Here is a 19,096-nt window from a genome sequence, read left to right as displayed (position 1 = left end):
TCTGTAGTCTGTTTTTTGAGTGAAAAGGTATGTTGCCTTTACCTTCATTGACAGGTAGTGGTCAGAAATCTAACCTGTGCTTAACCCGTGCACTGGTAGCTCCAGTAGCTATCAGGACAAGTAGACCAGGCCAGGTTATCCTACCGTGCACTCGGCTCACCGATTTATCTGGTTTATGGAAGCAGCATTTCATGTGGCAACAAGTGTCAAACCCTCCTCGCGACACCGCGCTGCTATTTACGGCAGAGTGACGTGTGCGTGAACCCAGCAATGGCGGACGCTGCAGAGGACGGTCTCCGAGGCAGCTGGTAAGGGAGTACACTTTCAGGTCCAGTCAGGCCAGGAGTGGCGAATGGAGGCACTGAAACGAAATGATTTCGCCAGCTCGAAACACAGGGCGATGTTACGTGACCCTGCGGTGTTACCCGGCTGTCCTGGTTTAGAAGAGACCAGCTAGCTGCGAGAACTTAGCCTGTAACTCCACAACATAAACATTTACCTTCGTGCTCTTCGTGTCAGCAGAGGCTGTCTCAGTCTTTATCAGTCTTATAATGTAATCTTGCGTTATAATGCCTTTATAATCTAATATTCTCTTTTAATAGCTGTCAAGTGGCGTTAGCCTGTTAGCTTCATCTGATGATGTAACTAGGTTAGCAGGCTAGCGTTAGCGTTACTGCATTATTTAGCTAGCTGGCTACCTAACATGTTCCTTGGTTATACTACGTGGTTGTGAGTGCGGAGTTTGCTTCAGATCGCTTTCTTAAATATATTGTTATCGATGCTTAGCGTCACGGTGAGAAATACGACCTGTCCCCAGTATCAAAGGTCACTTTTTTTCCATTATGGTTTCGATCAGGTGGTTGCCTATGCCTGCGTGGCAGCAAACCTAGGATCTATCGGAGAAGTCCGTCTTGTCTCGTTACTTAGCTTTGGCTTTGGTGAAATCTCTCTGAAAACGCGCCTGTAGTTTCTTTAGAAAGTGTTTCTCCCCTTCAGTTGTAGTGTATTTCGTCCCAGGAGGACGAGAGACCCGCGTGGTTTGCTCTTCACCGAGGACTCCGGCGCATATCTGCTCAGTTGTCTTGCTGAGTTCCGACTTCCAAGTATTCAGGTGCATCATCACCAGCTGATGTCAGTGATTCCTAAACAGTGGTTTTGTTTTTATGTACTCAAGCCAGAGTGATGATGCATTTCTTGAATTGAATCATATTTCACTGAAAACTGGTGAAACGCCCCTTTAAAACCTTTTGTATTTTAAAATCAGTGTGTGGTTGAAATGTGAGATGGATGGGCAAATTGGGGAGATTGGTGGAAGAGTTGCCTATGGAAGCCTATCAGAAGGTGTGGTCTAATCCTTGTATTTCCTTGCAGTGTTGCTGAATATGGATGACACGGGCATGCCTCTGTATGCACGTAGAACACAGAGTGGTGGCTGAGGAAGAGAGTGAGTGAACAGTGTGTGTGTGTGTGTGTGTGTGAGAGAGAGAGAAAGCATGTCATTAACAGGATAGAATTAAGATTTACTTTCTGTCTTCAAATTCTAACCAAGATTATTTTCTCTTTGAGATGATAATCTGCACTTAATGACCAGGGCATCCAAGTCATTGATCTTTTGCTACAATGAGTCAGGAAAGGGTGGTGCATTTTCTGCTGTCTAGTGTGTAGAAAACAATCAGCAGAGATTGCAAGTTGCTCAGATTAGTATTTATTTGTTGCAGTAATGGACTTGGGAGAGACATACAGAACATAAATTTTATAAGATACAGGTCGCTGCATCATTGAGAACAAAGAACTCTTAATCTAACTGGTTATCAGAAAACATACATTTGCATTATTAATTAGACTATTCATGTACCTTTTGACTTACAAAGGGCATATGTGTCATCAGTACATGAATTCAAACGTTTATGCATGATTTTGAGAGAGAGGGGAAACGAACAGATTAAAGAGATGGGTACATGGATGAAATGACCCTTGCTCCCAGGAGTTTATCTTTCTGTATCTCAGATGAAACTTGGCCAAAAAAAACCAAAACAGCTTGCAGGCTCAGTTTGACTCTTAAGCAGACTCCAGTAATAATAATCACAAAATGGAAAAATGATTTCCACCACTGACGTCTGCTTCTGGAGTGGATGCCTTTAATGCTGGTGTTTCATGGAAGGTCGAGTGACAGGGAAGAAGATGGGACTGCACTTTGGGAGCTGTGCCAGGTAACCTGAATTCCAAAACCCATGAACCCAAACTCGAGAACCTGAATTGAACTAATTGAGAACCCAAGAATCTCGAGGCCATTCGCTGCTGCAAAAAAGCTTAACTTCCACTTGCTGCAGAGAGAACCATCCCAGCACATGGGGAAGGGAGATCCTGTTTTGAATACTTCAGTCATATTGCTCTCATCAGTCAAATAGTTGTGTTGAATCCACATGGCTCAGATTTCTGTTTTTTGGTGCACACAACCAGTCAGATTCATCCTCCATAGCTGTCAGTGAGAGACTTACTGCTGCACAGTGCAATGCAAAATATTTTGTATCAGGTGCAAAAGTTAATGTAATGGACACCATGAGTATTGTTTCGGTTCTTGTTGAGCTGTAACCACGTTGCCTCTCTCTCTTTTTTTTTTTTTTTTCTTTCTTTTTTTTTAATCCATTTTTTTTAATGTATAAATCAGAAAATATCAGATGTTAAAGCATCTGTTTGGTAAATAAATACCACCTTATCTGGTCTGCTGTTGCATGTCCTGTCCTGTCTGGATGTGTAGCACTTCTGTATCAGGCAATGATGTTGGAAGTGATGGCATTCAGCTGTGTGTGCGTGTGTGCATGTGCATGTAGGTACAGTGACTGTTTGTTTAAACAAGCCCCAGTTCCTCAGGTAGACCAGGAAATGCAGCCAGTGCTGCACTGTTTTGTATGTCTCTGTTTGGGCTTCTCACAGCTCCCTGCTCTGCGGGACGGACTGCCTGTTTCCCCTTTTCAGGTCTACAATGGCTGCCTTCTCCTTTGTTGGCTCTCGGGGTTATGCTGCTCTGGTGGAGCCACTTTGTCAACTGTGAGTGACGGACATTGTTGTGTGAACAGAAAAGGGAGATTTTATGTGTGTGTGTGATGAGAAGGGTGTGGGAAGAGTGTCTTTGTTAGGAGTTTTGTTGTGCCCAGTGGCAGATGGTGTCAGGCTTGTGCTGATTTAGAACACTGAGCCCAGCTGAGGGAGGCGTGTGCTAAAGCTTTGGGTTCATCACCCGTCATGTCCGTCGCGCCTGACCTGCAGGCATGTTCTCACACACCAGAGTATGATCCTCTAACACCTACTTCTTGTGTCTGCCAGTAAATCGCTGATTTTTTTTTTCCTCTCTCTCATTTCTTTCCTTCTCCCCCCCCCCCCCCCTTTGCTCTCTCTGCCATTTTCCCAAGACTAGTCTGATGGGATTTTCCATAAAAGTGACAGAGTAATAGCTTTAAATCTGCACTTCAGGCAAACAGTTCTTTTACATTTTTTTTTCCATGCAGAACAAGTAGCCCATATTCATTCATGTTGACAGCAGGGCATAACCGTGTCTCCCCAGGCACCTACCTGCTTCCTGCTCCCACTGTGGGGTGGTGTGGCTTGCTGAGGGCAGTCTGGCTGTGATGCAGTGCGACTGTAGAGGTGTGGCTGGCTGTGGGGCGCTGTGACTGAGTCCTACAGCCACACCGGTGCAAGCAGTGACCGTGCTGAGGAGCTGTCGCCCCACTGTTCATTAGCCTGAATGTCCTCCACTCAGTTCTCGGGGAGGTTTGAGCTGGGCTACTGTCTTCTATTGACAGGATTAGAGAAAGAAAAAAAAAAAGTTACATTGTTTCATTTGGGGTTGTTTTAATATGTTTGCTTAAGGATTACTTATTAATTTGACATTAATAAAAATGCTATATATTATGTACTGTGGTATATTGTGTAATTTTATTTATTTATTAATTAAATGAGTTTTAGTAAATTTCTTTTTATTTTTCCCCCCCTCTCTTTGTGTGTGTGTGTGTGTGTGTGTGTGTGTGTGTGTGTGTGTGTGTGTGTGTGTGTGTGTGTGTGTGTGTGTGTGTGTGTGTGTGTGTGTGTGTGTGTGTGTAGGGACCAGGACCTGGCTGAGGCTCTGGATTCTGCAGGTGACGATGTTGACTCTGGGCTGGATGGTGTTATCCAGATCCAAGACCTGTCGCCTCCTCAAAGGGCCAAGCTTTGGATGGTAAGTGGGTGAGTGTGTGCATGTGTGGTATGTACACAGCACTAAGATCTTAACACGTTATGGTTGCATAGGAAGTAAATGTAGAGATGACAGGATAGAAATGTGTGTATAATGTGGAGCAGAGCAGAGATGCCAAAAGGCATTAGGCAGCCCTAGCTGCTCTCTGAAGGACACAGAGAGCCTCCGTATTGATTGGCTGCTCATTAGGGGAAACCTGAATCGGCCTGTGTGGGCAGAGTGAGGCCGGACGTGCTGTGTGGAGTTGCTTTATGGCCTCCTGCATCAGGCCCCATTCAGATGCCTCCTGCAGCAGCTCACTATCACCGTGCTCGTCCACATCATGCTCCTCCCACATCGCTCTGTCTCTTCCACCCTCACAGCATCCTTGACCGTGCGTGCGTGTGTGTGTGTGTATCTGTGCATATCAGATTGCTCTAAACGTGGCGGGGAAAGGAGACAGTCTGTCCTCGTGGGATGGAACATTGGACCTATCAGAACAGGCACTCGTACATAACCGAAGTCAGCAGCTTATAGGTGAATAACATTCATCATCTCCTTGATCTCCTATGCACACCCCCCCCCCCCCCCCTTTTTTTTTTTTCTTCTCTTTTTGTTCTATGAGCTCACTAAATACTCGCCTACAGGACATGTCAAATTTACAAGAGGGATAACTGAATCCTTTCTGATAAATTTAGATATTTGAAACTTGTGTTCCTGTAGTGATTTGAAGATTATTTTTCCCAAACCCAAATGAAGAACATGATGGTGGAACAAGCAATGTTATTATTGGGAAAGCAAGGCATTCAGACACTCGGAAGGCACAGGCAGATAAAGCCCGGCGCCTCTAGCCACACCGTGTTCTTCTCGTCAGCCAATCCCTGCTCAGGCCTTGTCCGCCCCCATCAGGCTTCAGTGTGCTGCTTTCTGTCCAGGGACTTTCCAGAGCTCAGGGTAGCATGTCCAGTGACGGGGAGAGAACCTGGCAAAGCAACTGTCTCTGCTTACTGGTTCCAACTTCAAGGGCCAAAGCAAGACAGAGTACAAACTGCAGATGTGGAGGGAATGATTGTCTGTCTGTCTGTCTGTCTGTCTGTCCCCTTTCCATATTCGAAAGGGGATTTCCCATGCCCATGCTTGTAGCCTTGACCTGTGACCTCTGACTCCTGTACACAGACCAGCTCGAGTTGCCTGTGGAGCAGGGCCGGGACCTGGTTTCTGATGTGGAGGCGGTGATCACCTTCTACTGCAAGTCCCGCAATGTGAAGTTCAGCACTGACCTTGGCTGGCCGCACCTCCTTAAGCCCCTTTTGGGTCTACAGCTGTTACGCTGTGACCTCTACAACTGCTTCTATGCCATCATGAATAAATACATCCCTCGGTGTGTGTGTGTGTGTGTGTCTGTCGCATTGCCAGGGTAGCTAGACCTAGCCTCAGCTTACAGCGGCGTGCCAAGCTTATGAAGCAGCTGCTGTTTCCTAGCCCCTGTGTTCACTCGCCTGCACTGATGTGAAAGACCCTGTGGTTTTCTGTCTGTGACATGCCTGTGCTTCTCTTGCCATAGGGACTGTACGCTCAGTGGCCGCCCGTTCCACCTTTTCAGACTCCTCCTCCAGTACCACGAGCCTGAACTCTGCTCCTTCCTCGACACCAAAAAAATCACGCCAGACTCTTACGCCATGAGCTGGGTTAGAGCCCCTTCCTCCTCTCCATCATCACAGTGATGAGCAGCTTCTCCTCATACACTGAAGAGGCCATGTAACATTACTGGGAAGGTTTGCCAAGTACTGACCCGTGCATTGAACTGGTCCACTCTGTGTCTCTGCAGTTGGGCAGCCTCTTCTCCAGCCACTGTCTTCCCGAGGTCACACAGACCTTGTGGGACGTCTACTTCCGGCAGGCCGACCCCTTTCTCATCTTCTTCCTCATGCTTGTCATCCTCGTCAATGCCAAGTGTGTGCCGCAGGGCCAGAGTAGTTTGAAATATACTGTGCACATGGTTGCGTGTTGATTTGGCTTCAGTATTGAGTGGTTCATCCATCACAGCCTGTGCTGTTGAGCAACTGTCGTGTGTGTGTGTGTGTGTGTGTGTGTGTGTGTGTGTGTGTGTGTGTGTGTGTGTGTGTGTGTGTGTGTGTGTGTGTGTGTGTGTGTGTGTGTGTGTGTGTGTGTGTGTGTGTGTGTTTCATGCCTGTTTAGAGACATGATTCTCACCCAAGAGGGCGACAGTAAAGACGAGCTCATAAGTGAGTCCTTGGTCCGATCATATTTAGTGTGGTTTGAAGTTTTAACACGTTGTGCTGTACTGATCTGTCACCGTGCGTGCTTGTCTAGAAATGCTGGAACAGTCACCTACCTCGCTGGAGGCTGAGGACATTGAGGATCTGTTTTCACTGGCACAATATTACCAAAGCAAGACACCCCTCTCTCTCAGAAAGGTGAGCACAGTGTTTGTGTCCCTTTGTTCAACTCTTGGAAGACATTTATAGTATTGTTTACTTCCCTAAAAAAAAAAAAAGATTAACAGGATTATGCCTGCTAATATTACTGTGGCAGACCTGGTCATATTGAATTGCTGTGTGTGTGTGTGTGTGTGTGTGTGTGTGTGTGTGTGTGTGTGTGTGTGTGTGTGTGTGTGTGTGTGTGTGTGTGTGTGTGTGTGTGTGTGTGTGTGTGTGTGTGTGTGTGTGTGTGTGTGTGTGTGTGTAGGAGAACCAGAACCTTTTTGGCAGCAGTCTTGTGGCTCTGAAAGAGGAAGATATGGACCTGAGTCAGGCCCTGTGTCTGCCCGTGTCTGTCCCAGAGATTCTGCAGGCCAACCAGCTCCAGCCAGTGCGTCCTACACCTTCTGCACTACTGCACCCTTTGTACACCCTACATTCCTATATTTCTGTAATGCTACTCAAACCCCTGTAACAGCTATCACTCTAAAGGCAGAGCTAGGATGGCTGAGCTGGTCTTTCTTTCATGGAGCATTTTGTTAAATAAATTATAGCTTCACAATGGCTTTTTTTTTTTTTAATTTTATTCCTTTTAATGTATTCATTAAATTTGTCAGAATATTGCAGTAATACCCTGTTCTCAGTGAACATCAGTTGCATTTGATGGCAACGTTCGTATCAGGTTTTGTCTCGCACGCAGCATGTGGATTAACACTCTAGCGGGCGTTTGTGCAGCTAACGTGTGCGCGCTGTGCTGCTTGGTTCCAGGAGGGGGTGCGTTTCTTTGTGGTGGATTGCCGCCCTGCAGAGCAGTACAATGCTGGACACCTCTCCACTGCTTTCCACCTGGACTCAGACCTGGTAGGCAGCCTATGTTGGGGATAAGAGAGTGGAAGGGACTGGGGTGTGGGGTGGGTTGTCTTGTGCTGGTCCTCTCACACAGCAAGGTGTGCACTCTGTGAACCATAGAAGTCATTTTTAAACCTGTTGGTCTTGAAGGACGGTGTGCATTTGAAAGTGTTCTGTATAAGAGTTCTCCTGCCTATCTGCATGTCCTGTGATATGCACCTCTTTTTGTCTTCTTTTGCACCACTGTGTTTCAGTTCTGTCAGTTTTGTTTGTTTTCAGTGCAGTGTTTGCACTGTTCTCAGTGCACGGAATAGAATTATAAATGCCGGCATGCAGAAACGTTTTTTTTTTTTTATTCAACTTTTCATTTAGTTGAAGAGCATCTTGGCATCTCGACACAAAAATGTGCACTAGGTTATAGGACAACCTTTTCTTTTCACAAACCTCCAAATAAAGAGAAATATTTTATTTTTCCAAAGGAAAATTGGAACCTGTGCTGTTCATGAGTGGCTGTGTTTGTGCCACTGTTGCCCTCGTGTGGTGAACAAGTGTAAATGTGACCAGCACAGTCTCTGCTATACGAGATCGGTCAGTCGTTGGTTATAGCCGATCACACCGTGACTGTGTGTTTGTACTTTTCTTCTCAAAACGGCGTCTCTTCTGCCCTTCGTCCTCAGATGCTGCACAACCCTGCCGAGTTTGCGCTGTCCGTGAAGTCTCTGCTGGAGGCCCAGAAGCAGTCTCTGGAGTCGGGCTCTGTGGCCAGCGGCGAGCACCTGTGCTTCATGGGCAGTGGGCGTGATGAGGAGGACATGTACATGAACATGGTGCTCGCACACTTCCTGCAGGTCTGACGCATGCAGCCGCCAGTGGGCACTTCACCACCACATGGGTCCCAGTGAAAATGGTTTTTTTTTTTTTGTTTTTTTTTTTCTTGTTTTTTTTTTCAAAGCAGTCAGGACTTCCTGTAGTGGCACCCAAGCTATCCTAGTGCTAGTTCTGAGTTGGGTGACTCGCAGCTCGGTAATTGTCTCTGTGGTGCTTTCGCTGAGGCCGATGCTGTGTGAATGTCTGTCTTTTTGTTTGGTCAGCAAATCCTGACTGCTTTGATTCTCTGGTTGAGCTGTGTTAAAGATTCTTTGCTGTGACCTAAACCAGTGTCTGACAGCTTTACTAAAATGATCTATTTCTGGTGCAAATCTTGGGTTCTAACAATGTTTGTCTTGTCTTTTGTAGAAAAACAAAGAATATGTCAGCATAGCTAAAGGTGGTTTTATGGGTAAGTAGCTACAGTATATCACTTAATTACATCAAAGTGTACATTTATGTTTAAAATGGGAAGATTTTCTCATGTACATGTCTCAGGTTCACAAACAAGAGCACAATCATAGACATTGTCAATGAATTTAAGCTGCAGATCAGATCCAGGGATGAAAAGATTTCTTCTGCCCTCACAGCATATGAGAAGTTGAGTGTTTGTGTGTTGATAGAAGCTATTTGACTGACGATGAGAGCTCTTTGCTGGGTTCGGCTGGTATTTAGAGCTCTTTGCTGGGTTTTGTCTATGGCTAGCACTTCAACAGCATCTGGCAGACATCAATGTGGAGGGACCAGACAATGTTTATGTCCACTGGATAGTCAGCACTTCAGGATCCCCAAGCAGCTCAGCGGATGTGAGTTTAGCTCTGTCTGTATGGTGTGTGTGTGTGTGTGAGAGACCGATCTACTTCACAACACACAACTATGGATCTTTATCTTTGTTTAACGTCATCATTTATGGTACATTATGCTGTCTTGATTAGGTGGTTTTGTTAAGCATCTCTTTAGTTTTATACCATTACCGGTTGAGATTTTTATTTATTTATTTATTTATTTAATCGCAAATTTGGCACCCTCTCCTGGACATTACATGTCGAACATCTACAAATGTTGTTTTTCCCCCAATGCATTTGAAATGTTATAACTTGTTGTTTTTCTTTCCTTCATACAGGGGGACCTGAATAACACAGGAGATGGCAAAGGTGTCAAATCCTTGGTCAACAAAATGACTTTTGCCCTCAAGTCCAAGTCAGTTAATGTAAAAGAGAAGGTCATTAGCTTTATTGAGAACACTTCCACACCAGTGGACAGGTGAGCACCTTACGTTTATCTCTCCTAATCCCAACACATCATCACTGTTCCCAGTTGTGCCCTACTTTCTCTCTCTTATCTGAGAAAGGGTTTTTAAAGACCCAGGGAACCTCAGTCTTTCTAATTAGGTCAATTTTCCTCTTATGGGCACACAAAGCACATAGATAAAGTGGGTAACGTAAATGTTCCAAATTCCAGTAAATGGCTGATTTATTTTTTGCGAGAATTTCTCCCCTATTGATGTTAAATGGATCATATTTATGCTGGGTAAAGGTTTAAGTTTTACTGTAACCAAATGTACAATTTGCATCCATAGTACAATTTGCATCATTGGGATGGTTCTTATAAAGGCAAAACTGAAATGTCAATGGTAATGTCAAAACTGTGCAGACTTAAATTTGATTTTCTAAATTACATGGTCTTGCACAAATCTTGGTGACCCCAGGTATCCAGTATTAGCTGGCATCAATTAGACACTGACATTAGTACCAACTACCTTTTTAATAGTTAGACTCAGGTGTTTTGCAACCCAGTCTCTGCAGTGTTTTGCTGTCCACTGAGCTAGCCATTTGTGCCTGTGCCTTTAGTTTTATTTTCGTCCTGATAGAACGGTGAGTTTCAAGTTTCTGTCAGCACCTGTGAGGGAGGCTTACCTGGTGCCTGAATTCCAGAATTATGTGCCTCATTATCCTCGTCTGTAGGTTCATACGTGTACGGATGTATAACTGATTCTTCCTGATTGTTCCGTTATATTTTGCTCTGCTCAAGTAGCATAGTCAGCCTTGTAGTCTGTGATAGCAGGACCTCAATGGAGAGTGCTTATTGGAATATTAAGAGCATGCCAATACCATTTCTCATTTAGGCCTGATGAGCCAGTTTGATTGGTTTTTGAGTAGTGTTTTATCCCCTTTCTGCTCTAAAAATTTTTGATCCCTTGTACTGGGTTCCCTGGGTCTTTTAAATATTTTAACACTATAATCATCTTGCCTTTCTTTTCCCTTTACTGTGACAGTGCAGCAGTGGGGTAAATTTATGATCATCATATTGTTACAAATAATCAATTCTAATCAATTTGATTATTTTCTGATTTGTGTTTAATTTCCTGCCAGCCCTGTGTGTTGTTAACACTACTTGCCCCCTACCCGTGCCCTGTTATTCCACACTAGAATGTCTTTCACACTGCCCTGGCCAGAGAAGGGGATACTTGATCGGTAAGAACCTGGTGCCGACTGACTATCTTCAGCTTGAGTGCCACCGGTGCCCTCTGCATTGCCAACCAAGGTGGTCCTGCCTCACCTAACTAACTACAGAGGAGGCCAGGGCAGGGCACAGCCCAAGCCTCCAGTCCAGTAGAGCCCCTCACTTGCGCATGCACTTTGAAGCACACTAACACTTGTGCATTCATTAAAGCATTATAGTCCTAACATAAGCAGAGATGGAACATTTCCCACTTCTCTGAGCTGGGTTGCTGAGGTTGTGTGATGTGCACATGCTTTGCCAGTGAGGCTCAGACGTGCGTTTAGGAGGACGGCAGTTCTCCCGAATCCGTGACATGCTGCAACAAGCTTCCTTGTAGACCCAAGTGCCATCATGCCTGACTCTGGCTGCTCCCTCTCTGCGTTTTGCACCAACCAGAGGTTCTGATGGTCTTGCACTCCGAGCTCTGAGGACTTTCCTATTCGGCTCCTCGGTCAGGGCCGATGGCGACTGGATCATGACCAGAGCGGTGGATGGTCAGGTGTTCAGAACCGAGCAAATTTCAGAACTGAACTGTGCTGCCTGCTTATGCACATGGATCTCAGTGGCCCTCTCCACCACACTTTGGTCATCATCTCAGATATTGCTGCAGTTTTAATCTGCCTCTCTTTTCAACTAACACTACTCTCTGCTATTTCTAGTGCTAGATAAGGCCATGTGCTGCTGCCATTTGCAAATGTGTCCTACCATTTGATGATGTTGTTGTTGTTGTTGTTGATGATGGTTTTTTAATTGTAGCACCAGGGGAAGGGTATTTGTTTTTCAGACATTTGTGTTCATCACACTGCAAGACTCTCCCATACACACCCTCCTGTCTTCCTACAGGCATGTGAGCAGTAGTGACAGAGTAGGTAAACCCTACCGGGGTGTGAAACCTGTCTTTAGCATTGGCGACGAAGAGGAGTATGACACGGGTAAGCACACCAGAAGATACGTGACCCCTTGCATGTAAATGGTGTGTTCTAATGGGGAATCTGGTACTCCTGCGTTCATTACATCGAATCAAGGTAGCCAAGCAGTGATCTTACTGCAGCGGTAGAGCTGTGGTACCTTAAGGTCACCTTGCACGTGCTTACTAACGTGCTGAAGGACAGCACCTGCATGGTTACATGTCTGCAGCCTCGACGCCCACTTGCGTGTATGGAATATGTGCTGCCCAAGAGCAAAACGAGAACACAAGCTTTATATATGAGATCTACATATACAGATGATGCATATTTATTTTCTGTCTATGTTGCTGATGTTTGATGCAATTCGGGTTTTATTGTTTAAGACCTATTGTTAAGACCTGCCATGTCAAACATTAACCAACTCAACTATCATGTCGGTTCTTTTATAGCCACTCCTCTTTGTTTCTCCCCAGATGAGATCGACAGTTCTTCGATGTCGGACGATGACCGCAAGGAGGTCGTGAACATTCAGACGTGGATTAACAAGCCGGACGTGAAGCACCATGTCCCTTGCAATGAAGTGAAAGAGACAGGACACATGTTCCCCAGGTGGGCTAGGCGTGTGGGAACACGCGCGAAGCCCTACAAGCTCCACACGTATAGGGGCGAGGGCGGGGGGCGGGGGAACATGCTCCATGGCTATATTAAGAATACATTTTTGTATATTTTCTATCAAATGCAAAATGACCTAAATATTCACACCAAATATGTTACAGGTCTGCTGCTTTCCATTTGTCTTTGTTTTACATGCTTCCTCCTGTTAGCCTGTTTGCGTAAATATGTAAGGCTTTGTAGATGTCCCATGTCGTAACTGCCTTCTGTCCTCATCTAATTGTGAAAACACCAACAAAGGAACCTAGAATTGCTCTCTACAACACGCACACACATTCAGAAACACAACAACACATACCCACACATACACACCCTGGAATCAGAATGCTGACTCACCCTGCTACTAATAACACTCTAACGTGTCACCGTCAAAGTTCATAACATGGAACATCCGTGGTATAAAAAAAAACCAACAAACCAAAAACAATTGAAGGTGTTCAACCGCTTTGCCAGACTAAATTTAGATATTTATCTTTTACAGGAAGATTAATTTCAGCTTTATACCAATATAAAGTTATACCATTTTGTCTTTTTAACAATACATGGTTGTACAGTATAATGGAACAGTGTTGAGCTATCACTCTAGTGTAGTTATACAAAACAGATAATAAAACAATAGAGTAAAGACACACAACAGTAGGTGTGTAGCTAATAAATACACAATAGACAGTAGGTATATTAGCTATACACTGTATATGCAGGAGCTAGAGGTAGAGTTAGTGCAGACTTTGGTAAGAAATTTAAAAATGTAAATATGTATGAGTGAATACAGCCTAGTATATTTAAATTGGAGTGAACTGTATGTTGAGGTAGCCAAGTCGTGTGTGTATATTTATGGTAGTGTTGTAATTGCATCACAGATTTTATGTTAAGAAGTGCACAGTGCACATTAGTTTGAATATTCAAATATAGAGTGTTCTGATTAAGTGCATTGTGCATATAGGTCCCTGAGTTTAGTGTTGGGTAAACTGGTAGGATCAGGGGTTTAGATCTGTGAAGGGCTGTACTGAGTGTGTTTGTTCTTGTTGATATTACTGGTGACCTCAGTTTAACAGGTCATGGGTAAAAACTGTTCTTGAGCCTGGTGTTTCTAGCGCAGGTGTTCTCGCACCTCTTCCTGGATAGCAGAAGGAAATTGCTGGGGGTGTGTGGGATCAGGAGAGATGTTGCTGTTTTTCCTCAGACATCTCTTGCTGTAGATGTCCTGAATGCGTGGGAGAGCAGTGGATGTGATGTGTGTTCACCACCTTCTACAGTGCTTTGTGTTCAGCAGTCGTGGCATTGCCATACCAAACCATGGTGCAGCCGTTCAGGATGCTCTCCACAGTGGAATCACATCTGTAGGCATCGCTTGGCCATTTTGACAATATGTGAAATTGTCACATTATGTGAGTTGTCACATTTTCCACCGTCGTCCCCTCAATGCTTAGCGGTGCGGCCACTCTGCTCCCTCTCCAAAGGTCAACGGTCAACCCCTTGGTGTTTACTAAAGTTAAAGACGAGGCTGTTGGCAGGGCACCTCAGAAGGAGCTTCACATCCTCCCTATATGGTCCTTCACCATTGTTGGTGATTTTGCAGATAGCTGTTGGTTTTGGAGCTGTTTTTTACAGTGCAGTCGTATATGTACAGTGAGTAGAGCATGCATGAGAGAACGCCGCATCCTGTACTGACTGAGGGAGAGGGACGTCTGGTCACCCATCCTAACAGAAAGTCAATAATCCAGTTGCATGCGACATTCCAAGATTGCTTAGTTTGGAGACCAGTCTGGTGGGGATGTTGGTGTTGAAGGTGGAGCTAAAGTCAACAAACAGCTTTCTGACAGCTGTTCATTCTGTCCAGGCGCATTGCCAGGGAGACGGCGTCATCCGCAGATTTGTTTGTGCCGTAGGCAAACAGATGGCGGTCCAAAGTGCTAGAAAGATTGCTTTTAATATGAGCTAAAATCTCAAAGCACTTCATCACTGTGGGTGTAAGCCTGATGGAGTCATGGCCCTTCATGCATAGCCTGATGAGTTCATTCGGGACTGGGTTGATGGTTGTGGTTTTTAAAATGGGGTAGAATGGTGGACTGTAATGGGGAAGTGCTGCAGTAGGCTAAAGGCATACCACATGCATCGGGAACCTACAGTCCTTTTAGATCGTGCTTCAACATAGCCTTGCTCAGTGACGCTTGTGATAAAAGAGAGTGGGCATGCTTCCTAGAAATGAATGATTCTCCAGTAACCACTTCAGCATGATTATGGGAAAGTGGGAAAGCTATATCATATCTTGTTCCACATATAAAGAAAATAAAAAATGCTGAAAAAGAATCTGAATTGGAGCAAAAAAGTTAAAGTCCTAGAAAGCATAACGGCAAACAATGCCGAAGATGAAGCTAAAAATGAATTGAGATTACGTATTACGTAGATGAGATTTCAGACGACATGCTCATATTCCAGATGAGCAAACTTATAAATAAGAAAACTGTATTGAGACTACTACTGAGACATATACATTTGAATATTGTAATAAATCAGGAAAATTCTTATCAAATCCTATTAAACAAAACAAGGAAAAAGCAATTCCAGTAATGAAAGACTCAGAAAGGAAGAATTATAGAGACACCAGAAGAAATGATAACTAAAAGCTATATTCATCAGACCATGACACACAATTGGATGACATTAGCACTCTCCTCGGTGTTAACCTACAAAGATTTAACTGAAGAACAAAAACATACATTAGATGATCCAATATCCTTAGATTAATGTCTTTGTTATTAGACATATGATTTAGGGATTAAAGCCCCATGACCATGTGACTTCCCTGCTGAGTTCTACCAACATTTCTGCCCCATATTGGCTCTACTCTTTAAGAGATTAACAACAGATATCAAACATATGAGATTATCCACAGATATGAATATGGCTACTATTTATTCATCTCAAACCAAACAAAGACCCCATTCTGCCCTCTGTTTCAGACCTCTATCCCTCCATAATGTTGATACTACAATACAAGCAAGGCTCTTGCAAACAAAATAGAAACACTGATCCCATACTTAATCCATCCCATTTAAATGGGTTCCATCAAAGGTAGACGTTCATACACAAACATGTGCAGACTGCTCAATATGCTCATCTATGCATCCCATTAAAAATCACAAACAGCTACAGTTACACAGTTACATTTTATGGAAATAAATCCTTTGACAGTCATCTGAAAATTCATATTTGCTGCACTACATAGACTTGGATTTGGAGAATAATTTTTACAATGGCTAAAAATTTTATAGTTCACCTATGGCCACAGTAAACACGAATTTAATTATAAAGCACTACTTTTCACTTTTCACACTACAAAAGGCGCTAGACAAGGACACCCAGTCCAATGTCATCTTATATGCAGATGCCATTCTTACAAAACCCATCCTCATAATTAAACTATTCAGACTATAGAAAGTTGACAGACTGCTCTATCAGTTGATCAAATCCAATATCCTCCCAGTAAATAAGAGTACAACTGACACAACAATTTGAACACTAGCTATCCCACTAAATACTAACATATTTAGGCATCAAAATGTCCACCCACCTGTCAGTTACCTAAATGTAATTTAAATCCCCTTCTCCAAAGAGTGTGATGATCTCCAGCAATGGATGAATCTCCCTATCCTGCTCCTTGGTAGAAATAGGTATGATTTTAAATTATAGTATTACCAAAATTTACTAACCTACAAGTTATCCACAGAACATGCATCGGACAGATGTTTAAAATGGGATTCACGTCTGAACTCTGTACACAATGCTCTTGAAACACCTTAGATAACTATATACATGCCATGTGGCACTGTACCAACTCATCACACTCACTCCGTAAATATCCTTCTGCCTTTATCTTCATCACTGTGATGGCATGTCTTATGGAGTGTGATAAATGTTGGTAACTTCTTGCCAAAAGGTGTGTGTGTGTGTGTGTGTGTGTGTGTGTGTGTGTGTGTGTGTGTGTGTGTTGCCTAGTCCTGCAAAGGGGGTGGTGGCGAGTCAGAAAAATCCCAAACATTTAGTACTTTTGTTCATTTGGATTGTGAAGATAATGCACTGATCTCCATTCTTAGTTCACTCGGGGTAAGGAACCTGTCAGATTATCCAAGCCCTCTGTGCATAAATGAGCTCCTGGTCCCCTTATACCACAGATGTACAGGCTGGAGGCTCATTACAAGAGCTTGATTACATGGTCTGAGCACTGTTTTCTTGTGGCTGCACCTGGAGAAGTGATAGAAATCCTCCCTGTCCGGTGGTGTTGTGTGGTGTTTGTTTTTTTAAAAAAAATATCATTAACAAGAATGCAGTGGGTGAGTCAGCCTCTATGGGGTTCAATCAGTGGTCACATTTGTTTAAGAGCCTTATTCGTTTTGCCTTTTGCAGTCACCTCCTGATTACAGCCACGCACATGTACTGTCTGAGGGAGATCGCCTCCCGCAAAGGTTTCGCTTACATCCAGTCCCGGCAGGCCCTGAGTTCCGTGGTGAAGATCACCTCAAAGAAAAAGCACCCCGAGCTCATTACATTCAAGTTTGGCAACAACAATGTAGCTGGCGTGGAGATCGTGGCTGTAGAAAGGTAAAGACTTGACGCTAAGATTGAACACTAAGCCCAATATGCCTTGTACTTTCCGTCTATTTTAAGTCACTTTAAAGACCATTTTAGTCCTTTATACACACCCACAATCTGGGAAAATACCATATAGTTCTTTGTCCGAGTAGATCAGATGACGTTATACACCGTTGAGATCTACCTCAGTGATGGGCCCACCACACAGAGGCAGAGCGAGATACCATCTGCCCAGCGGGGGGAAGGAGAAGCTCAGCCTAGATGGGAAGATGCTTATGGACGGCATAGTGCCCGTAGCCACAAACATCTTTTGGATAGGGATGTTTTGACTACACTTTCGAGATATGTTGACAGAGAGGTCTAAAAAGGGTTTATGACACTTCCTAAATTTCTACCCTTCTCTGGTTACTCAAAACATGTACAAATGAATCGGTGTGAAAAACCTCAATGCGATTTTATTATTTTTTTGATGCATTTGTGCATGAGTAAATGATTCCACTGTGCCTGATGTCTTCTCTGCAGGTATTTGATACCAAATGCAGGCGATGCCACTAAAGCCATTAAACAGCAGATTATGAAGGTGCTGGACGCTCTGGAGAGCTCGTAGCCACGCGACTGGTGCCGAGAGCCTGAGTTGGCCCCAGCTCCATGCTGCCGCACCTCCAACCACGCCTGCCTTGCAGCACACGGGGGAGGGGAGCAGACGGACCATTCCACACTCGCATTCTGTCTTTTTTTTTTTTTTTTTTTTCTCTCTCTCTCTCTCTCTCTCTCTCTCTCTCATCCTTCTTCCAGGCAGCACTGATGTTCAGTATTTGATCCTTGCCAGGACACAGGGGCTTCATGCATCTCTGGTTGATAGAATTCCTGAGGCATTCAGACAAACCTGCTTTAAAAGCAGTCATTTGCTTTAGCCCTCAGCTTTTGTGATCATTTCTATCAAGAGCTCCTCTCCAATAGGTGTAAGTCAGACTTGCTGTCAGTTTGCTTACCTGTGTCAGGCCTCAGTCCTAATCCACTGTTTTATACATGAAGGACTTTAAGATGACCCTGGAGTGACACACAGGATTATGTGAGGTCCAGTCCTGGAGTTACTCAGTGTTTTCCTCGTGTTTAATTTATACATGTTCTTTAGCTAGTTACTTGCTGTAGTACACTTTTGATCTGTTATTGAGCAGAGATAACTTTGTATTTATCAGAGCAGTATTTGTGCCAGTGGGTGGGGTCACAGGAGTTGGAAAAAATGGTGAATGTTCACTCCGATTCTTTTGTGGGTCATGGGAGAGCACACAAACGCAGTAATGGTCGTCATTATGGAAGGGTGTTACCCTTGTAAACCGCACAGTGCTCCAGGCAACGTGTGACGTAAACACACACTTCGGTTGCCCCGTGTGAACGGCTTTCAAATACCTTTTGAAATCTCATAAATGTAGTTAACCCTTCGATGACGGACTTGTTCCTCACGACTCTCCCTCTCTGCTTGGAGCTGTACAGAGGAGTAGTTGAAACTGGTTAACAGATGAAAGTCTGTGGGCTGAATGGATTTGTATATACTCTAAAATGTAAGGGCAAACTCAGGCTCCAGAACACAACTTATAAGATAGCAGATCTTCCTACTTCCAGTAGTAGTGCTTGGGTCCAAGACCCTGAGCCACACTTTCCTGTTAAGCTGTACACCAGGAGGATGACACACAACAGAGCTGCCCAGCATGGCCTTCTTACCTAACTCTTAATCAGTGATTTCATGTCTAAATACATGATTCTCCTTCATAACCGAACTGGAGCGCAAGTTAAGAAGGAATGCTTCCTCAGTGTGGGGTGGATTAAAATTTACCATTTGTTTTACAGCTATTGGTTAATTTAGTTATTGGCTAATAAACACTTGCTGTTTGCAGTAATTTAATTTAACCATTTCCGTGTTCTGCCCAATATCTCTGCTTTCAAACTCCCTTTTCTGTTGAAACTATTATTGTTCTTTGTAAAGGGTTTTGTTGTAATAAATAAAAGTAGTCTACAAGTTTGTTTACTGTTATTTGCATAAAGCCCAAGTT

General features: G+C 44.0%; 1 protein-coding gene across 11 annotated transcripts; it reads left to right on the top strand.

Moving 5' to 3' along the window:
* The first annotated feature begins 188 nt into the window (after positions 1-188).
* On the top strand, positions 189-19,062 carry tbc1d23 (TBC1 domain family, member 23). Of its 11 annotated transcripts, none has more exons than XM_081717170.1 (20): positions 292-308; positions 1,372-1,444; positions 4,102-4,216; positions 4,645-4,750; positions 5,390-5,594; positions 5,778-5,901; positions 6,042-6,166; positions 6,413-6,459; positions 6,548-6,651; positions 6,923-7,045; positions 7,423-7,515; positions 8,181-8,351; positions 8,740-8,782; positions 9,076-9,176; positions 9,494-9,633; positions 10,800-10,844; positions 11,716-11,804; positions 12,254-12,389; positions 16,860-17,054; positions 17,568-19,062. In XM_081717170.1, the coding sequence occupies exons 3-20, from the start codon at positions 4,214-4,216 to the stop codon at positions 17,650-17,652; spliced, it is 1,935 nt and encodes a 644-aa protein (XP_081573296.1). In that variant the 5' UTR covers positions 292-308; positions 1,372-1,444; positions 4,102-4,213; the 3' UTR covers positions 17,653-19,062. The 11 variants fall into 11 exon arrangements, 10 of the variants coding, with proteins under 10 accessions (XP_026863514.1, XP_026863516.1, XP_081573296.1 ...); XM_081717169.1 differs by lacking the exon at positions 292-308 and adding an exon at positions 997-1,111; XM_027007713.3 differs by lacking the exon at positions 1,372-1,444 and having other exon boundaries at positions 189-308.
* The last annotated feature ends 34 nt before the right edge of the window (positions 19,063-19,096 follow it).

This window comes from Electrophorus electricus, chromosome 7 (genome assembly GCF_041902795.1).
Source record: "Electrophorus electricus isolate QZ-2024a chromosome 7, ASM4190279v1, whole genome shotgun sequence".
Classification (NCBI taxonomy): Eukaryota; Metazoa; Chordata; class Actinopteri; order Gymnotiformes; family Gymnotidae; genus Electrophorus; species Electrophorus electricus.
Note: the sequence above shows the minus strand (reverse complement) of the source record. Positions and strands in the feature narration are given on the sequence as shown.